Raw genomic sequence first — 19,335 nt, 5'->3', positions numbered from 1 at the left:
GCTCCACTCTGCTCCCTTTACTCCTGTCTCCAGTCTGCCCATGTGTGCTCGTATTCAAATATTGGTTTGCTGAGGCTTGAAAGTCTGTGGAATTTCTCTTTGTTCTTCCCTCAGTCGGTCATGTGATCCTCCGTGGCCCCGCCCCCATGACATCAGCTCACCTCACCTCAGCGAAGGTATGCAGGGTCGTAAACGCCCACGCCACCAGCGTTTGAACAGCGCCCTCTGTGTGTCAGAACAATACATCTCTGTTGCGTTCCGGTGATTGATGGATGCGTTTGTTGCCGGATCGGTACCGCCACGCCGGAGCAGAACTCTCCATCCTCCCACGCCGGGTCCTCGCGCTGCTGCCGACCTACATTTCTCGTCTCGGCGAAACTCTGAAACTGCCGAAGTTTGTGTTTGTTTGCTCCTGTCGGCCCTGTTTCCTAAAAGCAGAGATGATTTGGAGTGTTTGTTCAGGGTGCAGCAGCTCCGGGGCGCCGATGATTAGGCCCTGATTGACTTTCTGTTGGTTTTGGAGTGACAGCGGGGAATTCCTGCCTCCCTTTGTTCCTCAGCTTTGTCTTCTCGTAATAATCTCCACTCTGGAATTCTCTCAGCCTTTCCTTAATGGCCTCATTTATCTTTATTCCTCATCCCCTTTCAGCTTGTGTAATATCCACGCTGAGCTCATTTCCTCTCACCACCGGCCTCCTGACCCGGGGTCCTCGTTACAGGTTATTACAGTCGTTCATTCCCACTTCAGTTTCCAATCAGGCCGAGTGTTGCCGCCTTATTTGCTGCGCCGGCAGTCTGATGTAATGGAGTGTAACTGGTGTGATTTCTCATCAGCTGCAGCGGTGGTGTGATCATTGACCAGGAACCGGTCCAACACTTATTTTAGCCTCTCCTCGTCTGCTCCAAGCTGCTGCTGCTGCGTGAATTTTAATCTGGCTGGAGACAAATGTTCTAATACAAGTGAAGAGTTCACGTGATAATTATACTTTAATTATAATTTACTAATTATATTTTCGATAATCTTTCTAATTTCTTTCTCCTCCCTTCCCCACTATAATGAGTTTATTTACGTTTGGTCTCTTTTATGTCCGATCCATTTCTTCTTTTTCCCACTATAACCAGCATTGTCCATTTAGCACCTTTGTTCCAGTATAACCAGCCAGTTTAACCTCTTTTCTTCCCCAGTTCATTTCATCAAACCAGTCTGTTTACTTTCTTTGTCAGGTTATATTAAAATAATCATCATTAAAGGTACAATTGGCTGCTGATTGCTGGTATTTTAGTTACAGTTCATTTTAATGATTATTTTAAAAGGCATCTATGATTGTGGGGAATTTCCCAGAAGGCCTCCTGCAGACCAACGTTTGTCTGCTGAGATGTTCTACACACAAACTGTGTCATGTTCTTTTCACTTGAATTCCAGACTGGGAATAAAATGTTTTTGCAATTGGTTCTGGGCCACCTCTTCACACACCCACTCAGGCAGGTGCTGGTAACCGAACCCCCCCCTCAGGAGCGCTGATCAGACTCCAGAACCCCAGCTGCTGCGTTTTCACACACATCCACATCTGCGGCACTTTTCTGGCTCTGGCTGATGCTTCACACACACACACACACACACACACACACACACACACACACACACACACACGCGCACACGGTTATCGTATGAATGTGTGTTAAAATCAAAAACCTGTGGTCTTGACCATTGACCTATAATCCAGTCCCCTTTTTTAGGACTCTTGAAGACTTTTTATACTTTAATTACGCTTTTGCTATCACAAGAACATTAAAACCAATTTCTGGTAGTAATCAGATTACCAGATTGTAATAATCGGACTAAGTTTTCATTGGCTACGTCACTTCCTTTTTCTATGATCCCCTTTTTTTTACCCATGTGCAGATGTAAGAGAGCAAAATGAATCAGATAAACAGGCACGTATGCACCAGCTGAAAGATCCAGAAATCGCGTGGCGATCGGATTTGACCGTAACGTCGCTTTAGCGTCTCGAGCTAACCAAAGACATGATGATTAGTAACCATTGTGTTTTTGCATTGTTTTTTATCGGGTCCCCGGCCGGCCGCCCCCCCTCTCTGCCTTGTAGACATTCCTGACAGCGTCTCCTCTCTCAGTCCGGGACTTCTCTCCGGGCAGCTGCTCCTCGGGCAACATGATCCGTGCTCCGCAGCGCCGGCCCTGTCGACATCTCCCGTGTATATATACGGCATGTGTAGGTGGTGGGGAATATCAGCACACACACGTGTGTTTTACATGCGCTGTGTGGTGCATTTGTAAGATTCTGTTTGGGAAAAGGGTGAAACAAAGAGAGGCCCAGCACGGGCCTGTGGTCTTCGATTCGAGGAGCGTCCTTTGATCTTCTCTGAAAAGTCCTTCGAGATAACAGGATGTAAAAATTGTTCTAGCACGTGAAGTTTTTCCTCTCGCTGTGAAGCGATCATGAATAAACACTGTTGTCATGGATACAGGTTATTAGGAGAATGAGCACTTTGTTTCTATTTGAGGCATTGTTCTGATAAGCTCTGTGTGTGTGTGTATGTGTGTGTGTGCGTGTGGTGTCCTCACATTTGCTACATAGTGAGCACAAATATTCTCATTATACTGGCAAAGTGAGGACATTTTTGGCAAACAACTTTTTGGCTGGTCACCACAACATCAGGTGAGGGTTCGAGCTTAGTTAGGATGGTTAGGGGAAGGTGCTAGGAATGAATTATGTCTATGAAAAGTCCCCACAAAAATATGTGTGTGTGTGTGTGCGTGCGTGCGTGTGTGTGTGTGTGTGTGTGTGTTTATTTTTGGGAAATTTCAGATCTGGGAATAAGACGACCTTTACTGTGATGGAGGAATGCTGACCAGAGTTGGACGCTGGTCCAGATTTTCTTTCTTTCCTTCTGGTGGACCTAACTCCGTCATAGAAAACCACAACCACGGAGTGGCGCAAGGTGTGTTCCCAGGTATGCTTTCATTCACCTGGGCCATGCGTCACTCAGAGGAGCCTGAACAGCTCCTCTGTGAGATAATCTCATTCTTTGGAAAGAAAAAGAGAAGAATAACAAAGTTATTGGCAGCTCCGCTAACCCGCCTGTGACCATCAACAATAACCCCTGACGTGCATCTTAGACTTTGTCTCAGCCTTTGGAGGCCTTGCGTCAGGCTCGGCTCCTCTTCACTGTTTGGGATGTAGGAGGTTTTTGTTGTTTACACAAAGCCCAAGTGTCCTGCTGGCGTCAGAGGCGACCTGACGGTGAGTGTGAGGGAGTGACGTCACGGCCTGACATGTGACCAGGTTCCCATTTCAGTGGTTTACAGGAAATCACTCAGCGGTGGTTAGTCACCACCTGAGTGGATCCGTAAGTTACGCTATCGATAAGAGATGACGTCATGGGTTTAAACTCTGTGTTTATGTCAGGCCTGGCGCCTTAGTGTGACAACATTATTCTAGCTTACGTTTGACCTGTTTACCAGAGCGATGAAGCCACTAATGTGGTGTCGCTCTTCCTGAGCTCTCAGTATAGATGCACACCTGGATCACAGTCAGCAGTCATAATGTATTTTAAATCTGTCCTGTCCAACACGGAATATCTGGACATCCTGTTAGTACTGCTGAGACCTTGGAGGAGGAATTTGCGTGGGAGTGCGCTGAGGTATCTCCAGATCGAGAAATGGGACGGGGAGGCGTTTCCTCGGGCTCAGACCTTCACCTCGCCGCACCTTGTCCTGATAGCAGCATGTGTCCTGTTTGAACACCTGACGTCCTCACATCCTGTCCTCACATCCTGCCCTTCTGACTGAGACTGAGGGACTTTGTGAGTGTGTGTGTGTGAAGACGCTTCACAGCTACATGATGGCTGGACGGCGTCGCCAGTCATGCCTTTTCAGATGGTGTTAAGGACAACAAAGCACGGTTTTGCATCAAAGACTTCTAAACTAGTGCCCCCCACCACCACCCCGGTGCGGCTCACAGTCCAGTTTTGCATCAAAGACTTCTAAACTAGTCCCCCCCCCCCCCCCCCCCGTGCGGCTCACAGTCCAGGGCCCCAAAGGTGTGCACATATCGGCAAGATTAAAACGGTGCCAATTTGCAAAGCGGTATTTTTAGCGAGGGGGCGTGTCCACGGCGGCCATACTGCCCGGATCAGCGGAACCCTTTGAAGAGTTCATTTTAACGTGATCCTACTTCAAAGCTGCGCACACAGACCGGCCTGAATGTGTGCGTGGAGGGGAAGAGCCTTCTGTCACCTCTGACCTTTGGATGTTTGTGCACGCAACACACTTCCACTCCATAAAATCCAGAGTAGCAGGAATTTACTCAGTCAACAAATGTTAAATTTACTTCCAGCTGTGTGAATAAACAACATCAACTCAATTTAAGGTTTCCATAGTTTTGTTTCATACAAATAACATAAAGAATGTTATGGGGAATACTGTGATGATTAAATACACATGTGTGTTTTGACAATTTGGCAATTTGTCTAATATCCAACCGCTCTCACGTCCTTGTACTACATTGTAATAACATATTTAAATATATAGTTACACAAAAAATATAAATCCAGGGTGTTGCGTTTGCTGTAGATCCTTATGAATCAGAAAATACAGCACTGATATCTGCCGCTACTTTGAAACACCTGCTGTGTTTTATGAATAAAGTCACTTGTGTGTTTATGACTAAAGGACAGGAGTTTAAGGAGGCTGTAATGTCTTTTTTATAACTTTTGAGATTAAACTCTAATCCAGCCTTCTCTTTAGTGGCACACAGCCTGCCACTCCCAGCTAAGGTGTGTTTCGGGGTTTTTTAGTCATTTTAGTGCCCTGAACTCTGGAATTAATGTGCTTATCAGCTATGAGTCAGGCCTGAAACCTTCGCTGTCACATTCCACCTGCCATCAGATGGGACTTTCCTGTCCACCACTCCCTTTCCCCTCATGAATGTGTGGTATTCCTCAGAGGAAATGACCCTGACATGTTGCACCTGAACGCACCAAAGTCAAGAGAGGAGGACATCTGGAGTTTATGTCAAAATGTAGCAACATTTATTACAATAAATACACGCTCACGCATGAAATACAAAATAATTTAAACACGTTCGCCAGTAACACCGTATTCTGGAAACAAATAAATTAAATCTTGATCTTGAGGAGTCATTTCTCCTTGAAATAAGGTGGAATCCGCGTGTGCGGAGCTGCTGATGAGCTCCGTCCATCGGCCCTCACCGAAAACAGTCCCGGACAATCCTTCATCTCTGGACCGGATGACCTCGTCTTCCTTTTTGGTCCGCGTTATGTTTCATTCTCTGGTCCGCATTGTCGCTACTGGAAAATCAGAGGAGAACACTTAGATTCCGCTGCGTCCTGGCACACTTCAGCGTCATACTTGGGGGTTTTTGTGATATTACGGCGGATACTAGCGACGGTGCGTCCCTCACCATATTTGGAGCGGTCTAAGCCGGGGTCCCCGCGGGCGGCTCAGGGCGCCCTCGCCATGCGCCGCTCCTGCTGTCCGGGAGACGCGCTCTCGCCGTCCTGTCGCGTTTTAAAGTCCTGGATGGCCTTTTTGTTCTGATACTCAATCAGAGCCATTGTGATCACCGCGTTCCAGCACTTCTCCTCTCCGGGGCACCGGAAATCGATCTCTTTGTTGTCTGTTGTCACGATGGTGAAGTAGACGAACTTGCCGGTGCGCTCCACGCAGTCCACTTTCTTGATGGACTGCAGCTTCAGCTCTTTGCCCTTGGTGCGCTTCTGCGTGTCGGCGTAAATGTTGAGGCTGTCCGTGGTCAGGACGCACGTCTTCCTCTTCCAGAACTGGAGCAGGTTGTCGCTCCTCTTCTCCAGCTCTCCCTCCTTAAGGACCTGACGGGTCTCGTCCGCTGACATTTTCATTCTTTAGGGCGGGCAGGTTTTGTGGAACTCCTGCTTTGTCTGCCGCTTTGCTCAGTGAGCCGGAGGAGGGGGAGGAAGCTTCTCCACACAGGCTTTAGTAATCCAGAGTTGCGTTATGAATGAACCAAGGTAGCGGAGAGCCTTTTATAGGGCGCTCGGAGGGCCCATCCCACTGACGTCAGATGATTTGGGAATGCATCAACAGTTGCCGGTGGAGTAATTCAAGGCTGTGTGGGCGGAAGCGGTGGCGCACGGCGGGGGGAGACAGAGGAAGTCCTAACGTGGACCCAATTACACCGCCAACATGTTAATTATCCACATCCCGCCGCTGAGATCACTCCAAATATTTGCCCACTCTGCACTAACCGATCTGTATTCATGCGGTCGGAACCGCCGGATGTGTGGGCCCGGCACAGGCGTTAAACCTCCTCCGGGTTCGGGGGTGTTCTGGAATCAGTTTAATTTCAAACTGTGAAGTTTATCATCCAGAGTTTTTCCACTGTAACTCATTGCCAGGCGGCTCTTCGGTTCCTCAGACTAAACCTGTTTGATCTGGATGCTGTTTTATACAAACTGCTATTTCTGTCCGACCAAGGAAGCACACACAGACACAACAGACGCGCTTCCATTCTATTTTTTCTGATTATATTCTAAGGCTTCCGCTCTGATTACTGACCATAACTGTACATTACCATCAGAGTTAAAGTCAAGGAAAAACTCCCTTTAACAGGGAGCAACCTTGAATAGGACCGGGGGCCCTCCTGCTGATGGAGCACAGGAGAAGAGGAGCTAGACCAGGGGAAAGGACAGAAGCGAAATGGACCAGGAACATGGACCATAAATGCAGAATCAGTGAGGGAGGGCGGCTCGGGGTCACACTGGTGGGCCGGCAGACGTTGCTCACTGAGCTGATATCAATCAGAGGGCCTACATGGGTCCTGTTGTCGTGGCCCAGCGGTGCCTATGAACCGCGAAGGTGCAGACTTCCCCTGATAAGATCAACCTCATCACCATGGAGATTCTAAAAGGACGATGAGATCAAATAGCAGGAACCCTCGAAGTAAAGTAATCCACAAGTCCCTCCATCAAACCCACATCTTAGCAACCCTTGATTTAGCGTCCAGGCTTTGATTTTGCTTTCATCTGTCCGTGACGGAACACCCGTGGGTGTCTTGTGATGTGCCTGTGCAAATCAAGGTTTGATATTTAAAGGAGCGTTGCGGCGAGGACGGCAGACATGTCGGGGCGGTGACTCAGCACCAGGAGGACTTTGATGATCTCTTCAGGGTCTGAGGTGCGTGTGGGTGAAGACGTGTGTGCCCGTGTTTAAGGAGTCCCCCCCACCCGAGTCTGACGGCCTTTAAGCAGCAGGAGTTTAAATGTTTAACACAGCAGAGATCGGTGGTTCCAAGAGCTCCGGCGATTCCAGGAAACAAAGCCGACCCACGTTTTATCTCGGAGAACTTCCCTGGTCACAGAACCCTCAGCCGGCAGCTGATCAAACAAGAACAGTCGTCAACATCGGGGGCGGCTGCCACCCCGCAGGACTCCACGTCCCCTCGCAGACAAAACACAACAGGCCCAGGCAGGAAGTGCCTCGTCTAGGGAGGTCAGGGCCCCAAAAACCCAACCCAAGAACAGAGGAACGTGTGTTCCTCCGCACGTTTACCTGGAGGAGACGGGTGGGGCCAGAGAGCAGGCGGACGGACCAGAAGGGTGGCGAGTCGTGTTGCTACATGCACGCTAACAGGAGGAAGGTTATTTTTAGGATCTGATGGATGATTTCAAACTCCTGGTCTCATAACTTGATGATACAAATACAAATACTTTAAGGTTGGAGTCTGATTTTAATCTGCGGAACCAAGAACTCCTCCAGAGAGCTGCAGCCCCGACCCCTTATGTCAGTAAAACCGAGAGCAGCTCGAATACAGTTTTATTAAAAATGGACAGATTTTATGCAGGGTTGGAGTCGTCATAAACAAACAAGCCCGAACGACAACGGGACAATAAAAATAACCACGCCGTTGGGCCTTTTGTGCCGCGTTAACCCCCGAAAGGTTTCTCAGACAACGAACTAAACATAGTCGACCAGCAGAGATCAGCGTGGATGAGCTGAGATCAGCCGCTGACAGCAGCAGAGGCTGCAGGTAACAGCTGCACGCTGACACGTTTACGAGTGTCACACAACAACACTGGACACACACAAACACACACACACACACACACGCACACACACACACACACACAAACGGTCCTCAGCTCTCGGTGACATGCCCTTGTGATGAGACTCCGGAACTATTTGAGGCATTGTTCTGATAAGCTCTGTATGTGTGTGTGTGTGTGTGTGTGTGTGTGCGTGTGTGTGTGCGTGTGTAAAACCATGCTGACATTCAGCAGCGTGGGAAAAAGAACAAATGGCTGGTGAGGACAGCGCAGTGATAGAGGAGGAACTGTTGGCGAACAATGGAACAGACATGGCTGCTGTTCCACACACGAGGCCGTAAGCTGTTCCGTCCGTCTGTCCGTCCTCTCATCCGTCTGTGCTTTACTGTTCTTACGCTTAAAGCTGAGGAATAAAAGGAAAACATCTGGTGTCCTCGGTCTATAAAAACAACGCCAGGGTTTTATTAAATCATCAGCGGGAGACTTTTCGTTTTTAGATTTAGAGGTTGAAAGGAAACAAAAACCAGGGTTTTTTAAATCTTTTTTTATAATATTTAGTGTGAAATGTAGACATGTGATACAGGTTTTAACTTGTATCTGTAAGGGGGACACATTTTTATTCCCTCCCGTAATAGAAGACATGAAGCCAGCGGTGGTTGGAACATGTGACCTGGCGAGTTCCTCGCTGCATCCGGGCCCGGATTGTTGCCAACATGTCCGTCTAAGGAATGCCAGGTATGCAGATCCGAAGCTCTTCCGACCTCTGCTTTTTCCACGGCGACACATTGATCTGTTGCGAGATGAATGGATGAAAACTCTGCCCTTGAAGGTGGTTTAAGGTGCAATCAGGCTGAAGGCCTCGCTTTTTCTGGCGCCGCTCACTTTTATGTAACCCTCCACAGGTTGGTGCAGCCCGGCCCTGGTGGATGGACGAAGCCGCAAGTCAGGAAGCGGCAGGATTCCAATCAAACACGCCGCGCCCTCTCTGATTCATTCATAAATCCGGACAGAGCTGCCACACAGGGCTGGGTGTGAGGCCTTCTTTCCCACACATACCAGCCAGAGAATGATCCGGCGATAAGGCGGTAAATCCAGTCCGATTAGCTCTACTGAATGGTGAACATTGTTGATCATCAAAGCCTCTAAAGGAGCAACACGCGGCCGGTTGTTAAAACTTACTTCAACTTAAGAGTCAGCCGAGACAAATGTTTGTCACTCACATCTCTGCATGTGTGTGTGTGTGTGTGTGGGCTGACCTGCAGGGCAATCTTAGTGTGTGTATTCATCTCAGTAAATACAAGTGAGGCATGAATCTTCTCCTCTGCCTCTTTGATCACTCATTCGGTGACCTTTGACTGCACCTTCCATAAAACCTTTCACCTGGAATCAGCCTTCTCACTGCTGATAAGTCCAAAAATTCAAACCTCTTCTGAAGCACTTTTAGCTGTTGTGTTGTTTCGTGTTGTGTTCAATGCACATTTGTCAGAAAATAAAACGAGAGAATGGTCTTATTTAGCACAAAACGTGGCCTCCAATAAGGTCCAAATCTTCAGGTGTGACATGTTAAAAACTGAAATAGTAAGAGCGTGAGTTTCTTTAAGACTGATTTATAACTAGAAGTGGATATCTTTTTCCTTGAGCCTCTGCTAGCATTAGCTCACTCATGGCCGCTAATAAGAGGATGCCATGGAGTTGTATCCAACTAATGCTGTTTAGAAAGCAACTTACTGAAATTTCAAACTTGCAACTTCATCAAACATGCCAAACTTTGTAGAAAGATGTGTACTATTTTCTTCTTTAATAACTTGCCAAAGACACTGAAGTCCGATCAACCCCTTATGTTTTTATCTGCTGAAGATGTCATTTCTTGTCTCTTGGACATGCATGCTAGACTGCATTGTGACCCCGCCATGGTGATAAATAAAAACATAGATTAATATCATGAAAAACTTGGGACGTTGACTGGATATGGGTACCAAATGTCAGCGCCATGAGCCAGGAAGCCTCATTCGACCTCAAGAATGCACCAGAAACGCAGGATTGTGTTCGCTTTATCAGGCTGCCCGATCAGCTCATTCAGTGGTGCATAAAGCGTCGCTTCATTCCCGTCCTTCTCTGGAACTGACTCACCTCACGTCTCTCTGCCAGAGGACGACACAGAGACCCCACACAGGCGCGCTCATTGACGACGGGACGCGCACGGGCACGCGCGCACCGAGGCTCTGCCAGAAGGAAAGTAGGCAGAGGTCACAGCTGCAGCCGGGGCGCCGCGCTGGGAAAAGTGCACCTTTTCTTCAACACGTCAGCTGGAATGATGTGTGAAGGTTGCTGTGTCCTGCACATCGTCAACATGGGTGCACCTATGAGCTCAGGATGCTCAGAGCACTGAAGATAAGACCTGCTTTCCACCCCCTCCACTCTCAAAACAGTCAAAACTGAAGGTCTGGGCTGATCCAAACGTTCCCACATCCCAGCTCGGCTCTCCTGGAGATAACAGTGGGAACAGTCCCGCTCCTGCATGGGGCTAGACAGAAATATAATCTAGTTGCTAGGATACGGCAGCAGCGTCCCTCCCCAGGCATCTGATCAGAAGGCCTCCTGGTCTCTGGGGCGGCCTCGGCGCCATCCCATCCCAGACAAAACGCTCCCTCTAATCTAACAACGCGATGAAAAGAGGAGCCGGGAAAAAAGTGTCCATGTTGCACAACTTTAATAGAATATTTTAACTAACTTTGTACAAATTGAAAAGAAATATTGAGCAAGTAACAAATTGTGAATAAGAACCATTTAAGGCCATTGCTAGCACACGGTCCGATGGGGTCAATCTGAGGCGTCCACCGTGGCTCTGGAGAGATCTACAATCCTTCCCTTGAAAAAAGGGGCGGGGTCATCGTGGTCGGCCACACGCCGTGTGCACTTTATAAAAGACATTGGCAACCTCATGTATTTTCTCCACAGACATTCTACTGAATAATTGGACAACAGAAAGATTTATACAATAAGTTCATAAACAACCTTTAAATGCAGATTTAGTTACACTGTTGACAAATTGGCAAAACAAATTGAGAGGAAAACTGTTTGTTCTCGTCATTGTGGCTTGTTGGCAACCGACTGATCCTGGATCCAAGCACCCGGAACATCCTCACCCCCCCCTCCCACCCAAGTGGAAACGACATTAAAAGGAAACAAACAAAAGCTTATAAAACATAATCTAAGGGTCATGAGGTCGCATCTCTTAGCTTAGATGAACTTGTGAAGGATGTAACTGAACCCAGCTTGATGCATGTAAAGATTCTCTTTCCTCAAACTGAATTACCAATTTCAACTGGGGGGTTGTTACACACGGGGAGAGCAGCGTTCGTGCTGCTCACAACTCAGCGCCGCGTATCCAAGTGCTCAGCGTAAATGCTCGTTACCCGGGGCAGGAGTACAGTAGAACACAACTTTGACATGTAGTAATAATATTGAAAATAATGATGATGTCATGCAGCTTGGCAGTATTTTCCTGGCTGTCTGGGCCACGAGAAGGAGCCCGTTACTGCGGCTGTCGAGTCCCCAAAACGCACCACTAATTACAGCTGCATGATGTAAGAATAAATATTCCCCAAGAACATAAAGATCAAAATGGTGAAACTTTTTATGGCTCTTAAAAAGACAAACAGAAGAGAAGCACTGCTGCCGCCCCGGTCGAAGGTGGAGTCAAACTGGGACCTGGAGAACTTAACAGTTGGCATCAAAAACCCTGAGTAAATGATGTTCATGAAGAGGTGGGAGTTCTAAGCGCCCCCCCACCTCTGCACCGCAGCTGTCAGAGAGACGAGTCGCTAAATGACCCTGTGGTCTTTCCATTTCTGTCACATCCTGCTTTGAATTCAAATGAGGCCAAACAGACAACAAAAAAACAAACTAGCAAAAAACAAACAGAGGGGTGGGACTGGTGCAAGAAGAAGAAGAGAAGTCATGCACATCGTAAAAACTTTGTTCTATTGCATTCTGATCAAAGTTTATAAAAGGCCAGAACCTGCAGGAGGTCGAGGGCTTTGATCTGGGTGGATGGAAGGAAGGCAGGTTGCCTCCTGGTTGCCCTGGTTACTGTTGTTTGCATTCAGCAGGCTGGGGTTGTTCTTTCTGTGTCAGGAAAAAAAGAGAAAACAGGTTGAAAACGACCAAAAGGCACCAGACAACCACAAGAGGAGATAAAGACACGAGACCCAGATCCCAGAAAGTTTGTTACACAAATGGAAAGAAAGTTAGAAACACAGCAGAGAGAAAGGACAGCGGGGTGAGACCCACGATGTGAGCGGGGGTCCGAAACGGCTACTAGAGCACAGGGAGGAAGGAGGATGCAGTGAAAGAGCAGAGGAAGGAAAGAGGAATCTAAACAGGATGCATCCTTTTCTCTCCCTTACCTAGAAATGTATGGGATGAGAATGATTGATTACGCCTGGAGGGGAGGAGAATCCAGGGGAGAAAGAGACAACAGACAAGTTTAGCCGGCACGTTCAGTAGCGACAGCTCCCGCAGGGGAACCGCTAACCCACTGGTAGCGTACTGGTCAGCGCCCAGCGTGCTGACTGGTACGGCCGGTGAGCTGGGTTCACCTTTACACCCCATCCTTTGTTTTTAAAATCACTGCATTAAGAACTAACTGAGTCATGTAACTCAACATCAGTTTGTTTACAAAATGCTAAAATAGACAAAAGCAGAAATGAAAATAAATAGAAAACCACCAATACTAACGTTAGTGTCAAAGTCTCCCTCATCTTCATCATCGTCATCCCCCTCATCCTGCTCCTGAGAAGACAAGCAAAGATGTGACGTGTGTGTGTGTGATGGGGGGCCCTTCCTGGGCCCCGCTGTTCTGATCCAAACCAACAGGGGGCGATACTCACCTCTTCATCTCCCTCCTCCAGCTCCTCCTCATCAAACTACCCAAAACCAAAGAGACAGATTTGTTTAACAGATTCAGTCTGGGGATAATAAACAACTAAACGGGTAAATTGGACTCACACTCTCGTCGTCCTCCAGGGCCTCTCCAGTAAAATACAGCACTGCTCTGGGGATTATTCTCTCACGGAAGAAGTGACCGATCTCAAAATCTGTGGCGAGGGTGAACTCATAATCTTCATCCTATTGAGGACGGAGACACAGTTTAAATGCAGGTTCGCCGCCAAAAGCCCGGAGATAAACGGATAATTAGGCTGCACCTACCATTTCTCCATCGGGTGAAACTGTGAGGAAAGAAAATAAACCTCTTAAAATACAATCCCATTTAAAAACACCAGATCATTCATGTTATATCTACAAGAGTTAAGATATTTAGCATCATAAATGCCTCTAAAGGTAAATTCAATTAAACCTATGATGGAATTGTATTAAACATGCCGATACTGATACCTAAAAAATACTATAATACAACAAAATGACGACACAATTTCCTCCTTTTCATTCATATCCCACTAAACAAATCAATAGAGAGCCACACAATCAGTCAGTTGTCACATTGATGTGTGCGCAGTAACGACTGACTCGCGGTGCACAAAAGGTGGACACTTTTAAAGAAAAGCTATTTATATCCACCAATTATTTGCAGAGGCGATGACGGAAGCAGTTACACAAACCACGCCGCAGCCAATGACCAACCAGGTCAACTTGTTTGTCAGAATGGGTCTGGGCATGTCTGACAGGTAGGCCGCCGACGGCGTTGATGGTCCCGACTCCTCACGCACGAGTGAGTCATGTCAACATGTTTGATTTGAGGGAGCAGTGACGGCGTTCTAGACTGACCGCACCCTCCCAGGCAGTTACCCCGGCCTAATGCCCCATTTCATCAGACGCTAGCAGACTGTCGGGTGAAGGTGACGACCGGGCGCCACCTGGTGGCGACTCTGGCTCAGTGCAGCGACTGATCACGGGCGCTTGTTTTATACACCTGAACCGTCCAGCAGGTGAGTGTGTAGCTGCAGGTGAGTGTGTAGCTGCAGGTGAGTGAGTGTGTGTGTAGCTGCAGGTGAGTGAGTGTGTGTGTAGCTGCAGGTGAGTGAGTGTGTGTGTAGCTGCAGGTGAGTGAGTGTGTGTGTAGCTGCAGGTGAGTGAGTGTGTGTGTAGCTGCAGGTGAGTGAGTGCGCGTAGCTGCAGGTGAGTGAGTGTGTGTGTAGCTGCAGGTGAGTGAGTGCGTGTAGCTGCAGGTGAGTGTGTGTGTAGCTGCAGGTGAGTGTGTGTGTAGCTGCAGGTGAGTGAGTGCGTGTAGCTGCAGGTGAGTGAGTGCGTGTAGCTGCAGGTGAGTGAGTGTGTAGCTGCAGGTGAGTGAGTGTGTGTAGCTGCAGGTGAGTGAGTGTGTGTAGCTGCAGGTGAGTGAGTGTGTAGCTGCAGGTGAGTGAGTGTGTAGCTGCAGGTGAGTGTGTAAGTGTGTAGCTGCAGGTGAGTGTGTGCGTGTAGCTGCAGGTGAGTGTGTAAGTGTGTAGCTGCAGGTGAGTGTGTAAGTGTGTAGCTGCAGGTGAGTGAGTGTGTGTAGCTGCAGGTGAGTGAGTGTGTGTAGCTGCAGGTGAGTGAGTGTGTAGCTGCAGGTGAGTGAGTGTGTAGCTGCAGGTGAGTGTGTAAGTGTGTAGCTGCAGGTGAGTGTGTGCGTGTAGCTGCAGGTGAGTGTGTAAGTGTGTAGCTGCAGGTGAGTGTGTAAGTGTGTAGCTGCAGGTGAGTGTGTAAGTGTGTAGCTGCAGGTGAGTGAGTGTGTGTAGCTGCAGGTGAGTGAGTGTGTGTAGCTGCAGGTGAGTGAGTGCGTAGCTGCAGGTGAGTGTGTGAGTGTGTAGCTGCAGGTGAGTGAGTGTGTGTAGCTGCAGGTGTGTGTGTGTGTGTAGCTGCAGGTGTGTGTGTGTGTGTGTAGCTGCAGGTGAGTGTGTGTGTGTAGCTGCAGGTGTGTGTGTGTGTGTAGCTGCAGGTGTGTGTGTGTGTGTGTAGCTGCAGGTGAGTGTGTGTGTGTAGCTGCAGGTGAGTGTGTGTGTGTAGCTGCAGGTGAGTGTGTGTGTGTAGCTGCAGGTGTGTGTGTGTGTGTGTAGCTGCAGGTGAGTGTGTGTGTGTAGCTGCAGGTGAGTGTGTGTGTGTAGCTGCAGGTGAGTGTGTGTGTGTAGCTGCAGGTGAGTGTGTGTGTGCGTAGCTGCAGGTGTGTGTGTGTGTGCGTAGCTGCAGGTGTGTGTGTGTGTGCGTAGCTGCAGGTGAGTGTGTAGCTGCAGGTGAGTGTGTAGCTGCAGGTGAGTGTGTAGCTGCAGGTGAGTGTGTAGCTGCAGGTGAGTGAGTGTGTGTAGCTGCAGGTGAGTGAGTGTGTGTAGCTGCAGGTGTGTGTGTGTGTGTAGCTGCAGGTGTGTGTGTGTGTGTAGCTGCAGGTGAGTGTGTAGCTGCAGGTGAGTGAGTGTGTGTAGCAGCAGGTGAGTGAGTGTGTGTAGCAGCAGGTGAGTGAGTGTGTAGCTGCAACAGGTGTGTGTGTAGCTGCAACAGGTGTGTGTGTAGCAACAGGTGTGTGTGTGTAGCAACAGGTGTGTGTGTGTGTGTGTGTGTGTGGCAACTGGTGTGTGTGTGTGTGTGTGGCAACAGGTGTGTGTGTGGCAACAGGTGTGTGTGTGTGTGTGTGGCAACAGGTGTGTGTGGCAACTGGTGTGTGTGTGTGTGTGTGTGGCAACAGGTGTGTGTGGCAACTGGTGTGTGTGTGTGGCAACAGGTGTGTGTGTGTGTGTGTCCTACATGAGGTTACTTTACCTTTAATAGGGGTGAAGAAGTTGAAGAAGGAGTCGTTGGGCACCTGTTTGGTGACGGTGCGCACGGTGCCGCGGCCTTTATGCTTCTGCTTCTTCTTAATGGTTTTCACCGTTACGTCTTTGCCCTTGTGCCAGTCGATCTGACAGCTGGGGGGGGGGCGGGCGGATGTTCAGAGAACAGAATGTTTGCGTGCTCAACTTCAGCGAACGGGCTCCAGACTCACCCTTCACAGTCGATGATCTCCGGGCCCTCAAATGAAAAGGGTTCCGATGCATCAGGCTCTGATTTCATCTTGTACACCTTGGTGAGGACGGCGTTGTTGAAGTAGCCGTTGGGCTCGAAGTGGAACTCTAACGTGAAGCTCTGCACAACACACAGAACCGTTACTGCGCTCGTGTTTCACTACAACTGGAACATAAAGCCGCTGCTGCAGCGATACCCACCATTGGCTGACCGGGCTCAGAAAACTTCACTTGTATGTCTTTGAGATGCTTTAAGATGGGCTCATCGTGCTCCTAAAAGGACACGCTCAGTCAGTCACGTCACCATTAGTTGGTGCCACCAGGTCAGATCTGTGGCGTACCTGCAGCATGTCACTCAGCATGTCCACTCTCTTGAATATAGTCAGCCAAAACTCTGGGATGCCTTTTGGTTCTTCCTCTGGTTTGGCTTCTTCTTTCTTTGTGTCCTCAATGGAAGCTTTTTCCTTTACTTCCTCCTAAAATGGCGGCAACAGAACACATGGGACACACAGGGATCACGCATTGTCCTTTAAGGGTTTGGAGTCTCAAACCTCCTTTTACAAGCTCACACCAACATGAGGCGGTTAGTTCGACCAGGTGAGTCCCGTAACAGTTCCGGTTCTTCCAGAATAACTCTCTGACACGCCTGTCTTGATTTATGAGCCATTTTCTCAGGTCGTCACTTCAAAGTGTTGAAGGGAAGCATCAACCGGCACTTACAGCGAGCGCGTCCTCCTCTTCCCTGTCGCTGGTCCACTCGCACTCCTCATCTGTGGGTTCTACCATCCCCGTCACGATGTCTCGTCTCTGCAACACGCAAAAAAAAAACACCATGGAAGAATTTCCCCAGCATTAGGGAACAGACATGTGAGAAACGCACACTTAAATGTGGCTTTTCCGGCGCTAAATGGAAATAACGGCAGTGAAACCCACACCAGGGTCTCTCCCACACAGACAGGTGCGGTGGGATCACAGCTGCCTTCAGCGAGACCACCAAGCTCAACACTTGTCACTAGATCTGGAAATAGCCTCGACTGACAATGGAACAGTTGACTACTCGTGGATGCAGTTTTCATTTTAGCACCAGAGATATAATCCCTCAGACTTGAGATCAGACAGAGATTTAAATCATCTTAGTGCAGAGGACAGAGAGGGGTGTTAATTTAGAAACACGACGTTACAGCCCGTTGTTACAGGCTGACCTGTTAAACAAGATAAGACCTGTGCAAACTTTAGTGCCAGCCGAGCAGAAAGTTAAGAGCAACATGAAACACTGAAAATGCTAAAATCAGCCTTATCCTGGCTAAAAAGTGGCACGTGTTAATAACAGATTAGGTGGACGAACGCTTAGAAACTACCTTCTCAAAGAGTGGGTGATAGAGGGCAGCATATTTCCTCTCCAGTTCATGGACCTCTTCGTAGAATTTCGCCTCGATGTTGGCACACTGCACCTGCAGCCGTTTCAGGGCGTGGACTCGCCGCTTCACTACTTTGGGTATCATGCTTTGAGAGGCAAAACGGAGTTGGGTTTAAATGCTGCGGACGAAGGGCAAACAGCAAATAACACAGATGCAATATAACAAGAGGTTGAGCTCACCTTTCCAAAATGTGATATCTGACAGGAATGTCTGTTTGCCCACCAGGATTTTGCCCCCCGTGTTCCCCTTTAGCTGCCGAGACAGTAAAGGGTGTTAGCGGCTGTGCTCAGTCTCGTTCCATTCCAAATGTTCCTTTTAGACTGAACTTTTTCAGCCCGAGTATCTACATTGAGCTTGTTGACAAACACACATAGAATAAACACACAAACACACATATATTTTGTCTTACCTTTACTCGCCTCCATTGCCAGCTGACAGTTTCCTACTGTAAAATACAGACATCGAGATTCAGTTATTCATTTAAATGCGCTCAAATTCTTAACAGACTGGGGCGGTATATACAACTGATGTAAAATATCAAGAGTTTATGTTTCATTGAAAGAATAAAAAAAACAAAACCAAAACACACGAACAAGCGTGAGTCCCATAATTAAAGACAGTTGACCTGGCTGGGCTAATTGATCCACATCAATTTAGCTATTGAGCAAGCGCAGGCCGATGACGCACTAGCTAACGGCGGCTAAGCTACATTATGACATCCACTGATTGCATCCTCCCATTTTCAAAGAGGGTAAACTGGAGTCGCTGTATGTGACAGTTACAGAGAGGTAGTGATAAAACGACAATTAATAAATCTGCATGCAAACGTCGTTTTGAAAAGAAGCCTACATGGGCAAAAAACTAGTATGGGCGGTGACAGCAGCTAGCCGGGGCTAACTAGCCAGCCAATACTACGAGCCAACGTGCCAACGAACAATACATTAGCGAGTAATTAAATGCAAATTTTAGAATTGCGTTGAGCTAGTCTCGTCAATAATATCAAAAAACCGGATGACAGAGTCAAGCTTGGGCAAAGGCGTTGGAATTTGTCTTTATCAATAAGATTCGCCAAGAATGGGCCAGCTATGCTACTGGTGCACCGCTAGCCGCATCGACGCTAATACACGCTACCTTGTAGTTAATGCAAGCTATATTATATTAGTTTTCGCTATAACAGTGTTTTCAGTAGATTTTACTATTCAGACTTTCCACCCGTATCATTAGCTTTCATTTAAGCAAAATGACAAAACGCGCTCACATGTTTTAACAACCTTACCTCCGTCCGTGCGGAAATCTAGCTAGTCGCCTCGCTCACGCGTTTTCGCTTCGACCCTCACGCGCGATCGGCACACATGGTTCACATGCCGGCCTCTGATTGGCCAGCTGTACGATGCTGCCTTCAAGGGTATCCGAAATCTCAGTACTATTTACAGCCTGGAGGACTTCGCTCTGGTTCTGCGTAATTTATTTATAGACAATGGTTTAAATTAAAACATAATAATTTACCATTATACTAAAACATAATAATATAACAGTCAATTATTTATGGATAATGTATCCATCATCTTACTGATTTACATTAACCCTTGAGTTTGCCGCAGATCGCAAGTCACGTTTGTGCCACCAGAGGGCGTCGGTGTGTAATAAGCGACAACGTTTATTTGTTGCTTAAAACATTTAAGCTGATTACAGGGGTGAAATGTGGCTTTTAAAACATGCAAAACAATATGATAACTCATACTGTAATGCAATGATAACATGTGTAAGAGAGTAAAAGAAGTGATTTTCCCCTCTATGTTGAATAAACAACACATTATTGGTGAAACGAGGCAGCATCACTGTAATAAATCTGCCACTGTGGTCAA

At 47.9% G+C, this 19,335-nt stretch overlaps 2 protein-coding genes across 3 annotated transcripts; both read right to left on the bottom strand.

Moving 5' to 3' along the window:
• Positions 1-5,029: 5,029 nt before the first annotated feature.
• phlda2 (pleckstrin homology-like domain, family A, member 2) lies at positions 5,030-6,037 on the bottom strand. Its single transcript, XM_003967356.3, has 2 exons — positions 5,445-6,037; positions 5,030-5,331 (listed from the first exon to the last, which is right to left on the bottom strand). Exon 1 carries the CDS (start codon positions 5,899-5,901, stop codon positions 5,485-5,487), a length of 417 nt encoding a protein of 138 aa, XP_003967405.1. The 5' UTR covers positions 5,902-6,037; the 3' UTR covers positions 5,030-5,331; positions 5,445-5,484.
• Positions 6,038-10,757: 4,720 nt separating this feature from the next.
• nap1l4a (nucleosome assembly protein 1-like 4a) lies at positions 10,758-18,875 on the bottom strand. 2 transcript variants are annotated; one of them, XM_029842084.1, is made up of 15 exons: positions 18,747-18,875; positions 17,880-17,915; positions 17,650-17,722; positions 17,411-17,555; positions 16,773-16,859; positions 16,394-16,528; positions 16,254-16,325; positions 16,034-16,173; positions 15,811-15,956; positions 13,276-13,295; positions 13,075-13,194; positions 12,957-12,992; positions 12,805-12,858; positions 12,474-12,508; positions 10,758-12,192 (listed from the first exon to the last, which is right to left on the bottom strand). In XM_029842084.1, exons 2-14 carry the CDS (start codon positions 17,893-17,895, stop codon positions 12,503-12,505), a joined length of 1,050 nt encoding a protein of 349 aa, XP_029697944.1. In that variant the 5' UTR covers positions 17,896-17,915; positions 18,747-18,875; the 3' UTR covers positions 10,758-12,192; positions 12,474-12,502. The 2 variants fall into 2 exon arrangements, with proteins under 2 accessions (XP_029697944.1, XP_029697942.1); XM_029842082.1 differs by lacking the exon at positions 12,474-12,508.
• Between the last annotated feature and the right edge of the window lie 460 nt (positions 18,876-19,335).

Source organism: Takifugu rubripes, chromosome 9 (assembly GCF_901000725.2).
Source record: "Takifugu rubripes chromosome 9, fTakRub1.2, whole genome shotgun sequence".
In the NCBI taxonomy this organism is placed as follows: Eukaryota; Metazoa; Chordata; class Actinopteri; order Tetraodontiformes; family Tetraodontidae; genus Takifugu; species Takifugu rubripes.
The sequence above is the reverse complement of the archived record's forward strand: the minus strand, read 5'-3'. Positions and strand labels throughout refer to the sequence as shown.

Bases quoted from the DNA above. Each gene is read 5' to 3' on its own strand.
- phlda2 (XM_003967356.3), bottom strand. From the start codon at position 5,901: ATGAAAATGTCAGCGGACGAGACCCGTCAGGTCCTTAAGGAGGGAGAG.
- nap1l4a (XM_029842082.1), bottom strand. The intron at 16,860-17,410 runs GTAGTTTCTAAG...TGCGTGTTGCAG, and splicing joins ATCACCCACTCTTTGAGAAG to AGACGAGACATCGTGACGGG. The intron at 12,993-13,074 runs GTGAGTCCAATT...GGTTTTGGGTAG, and splicing joins CCCTGGAGGACGACGAGAGT to TTTGATGAGGAGGAGCTGGA.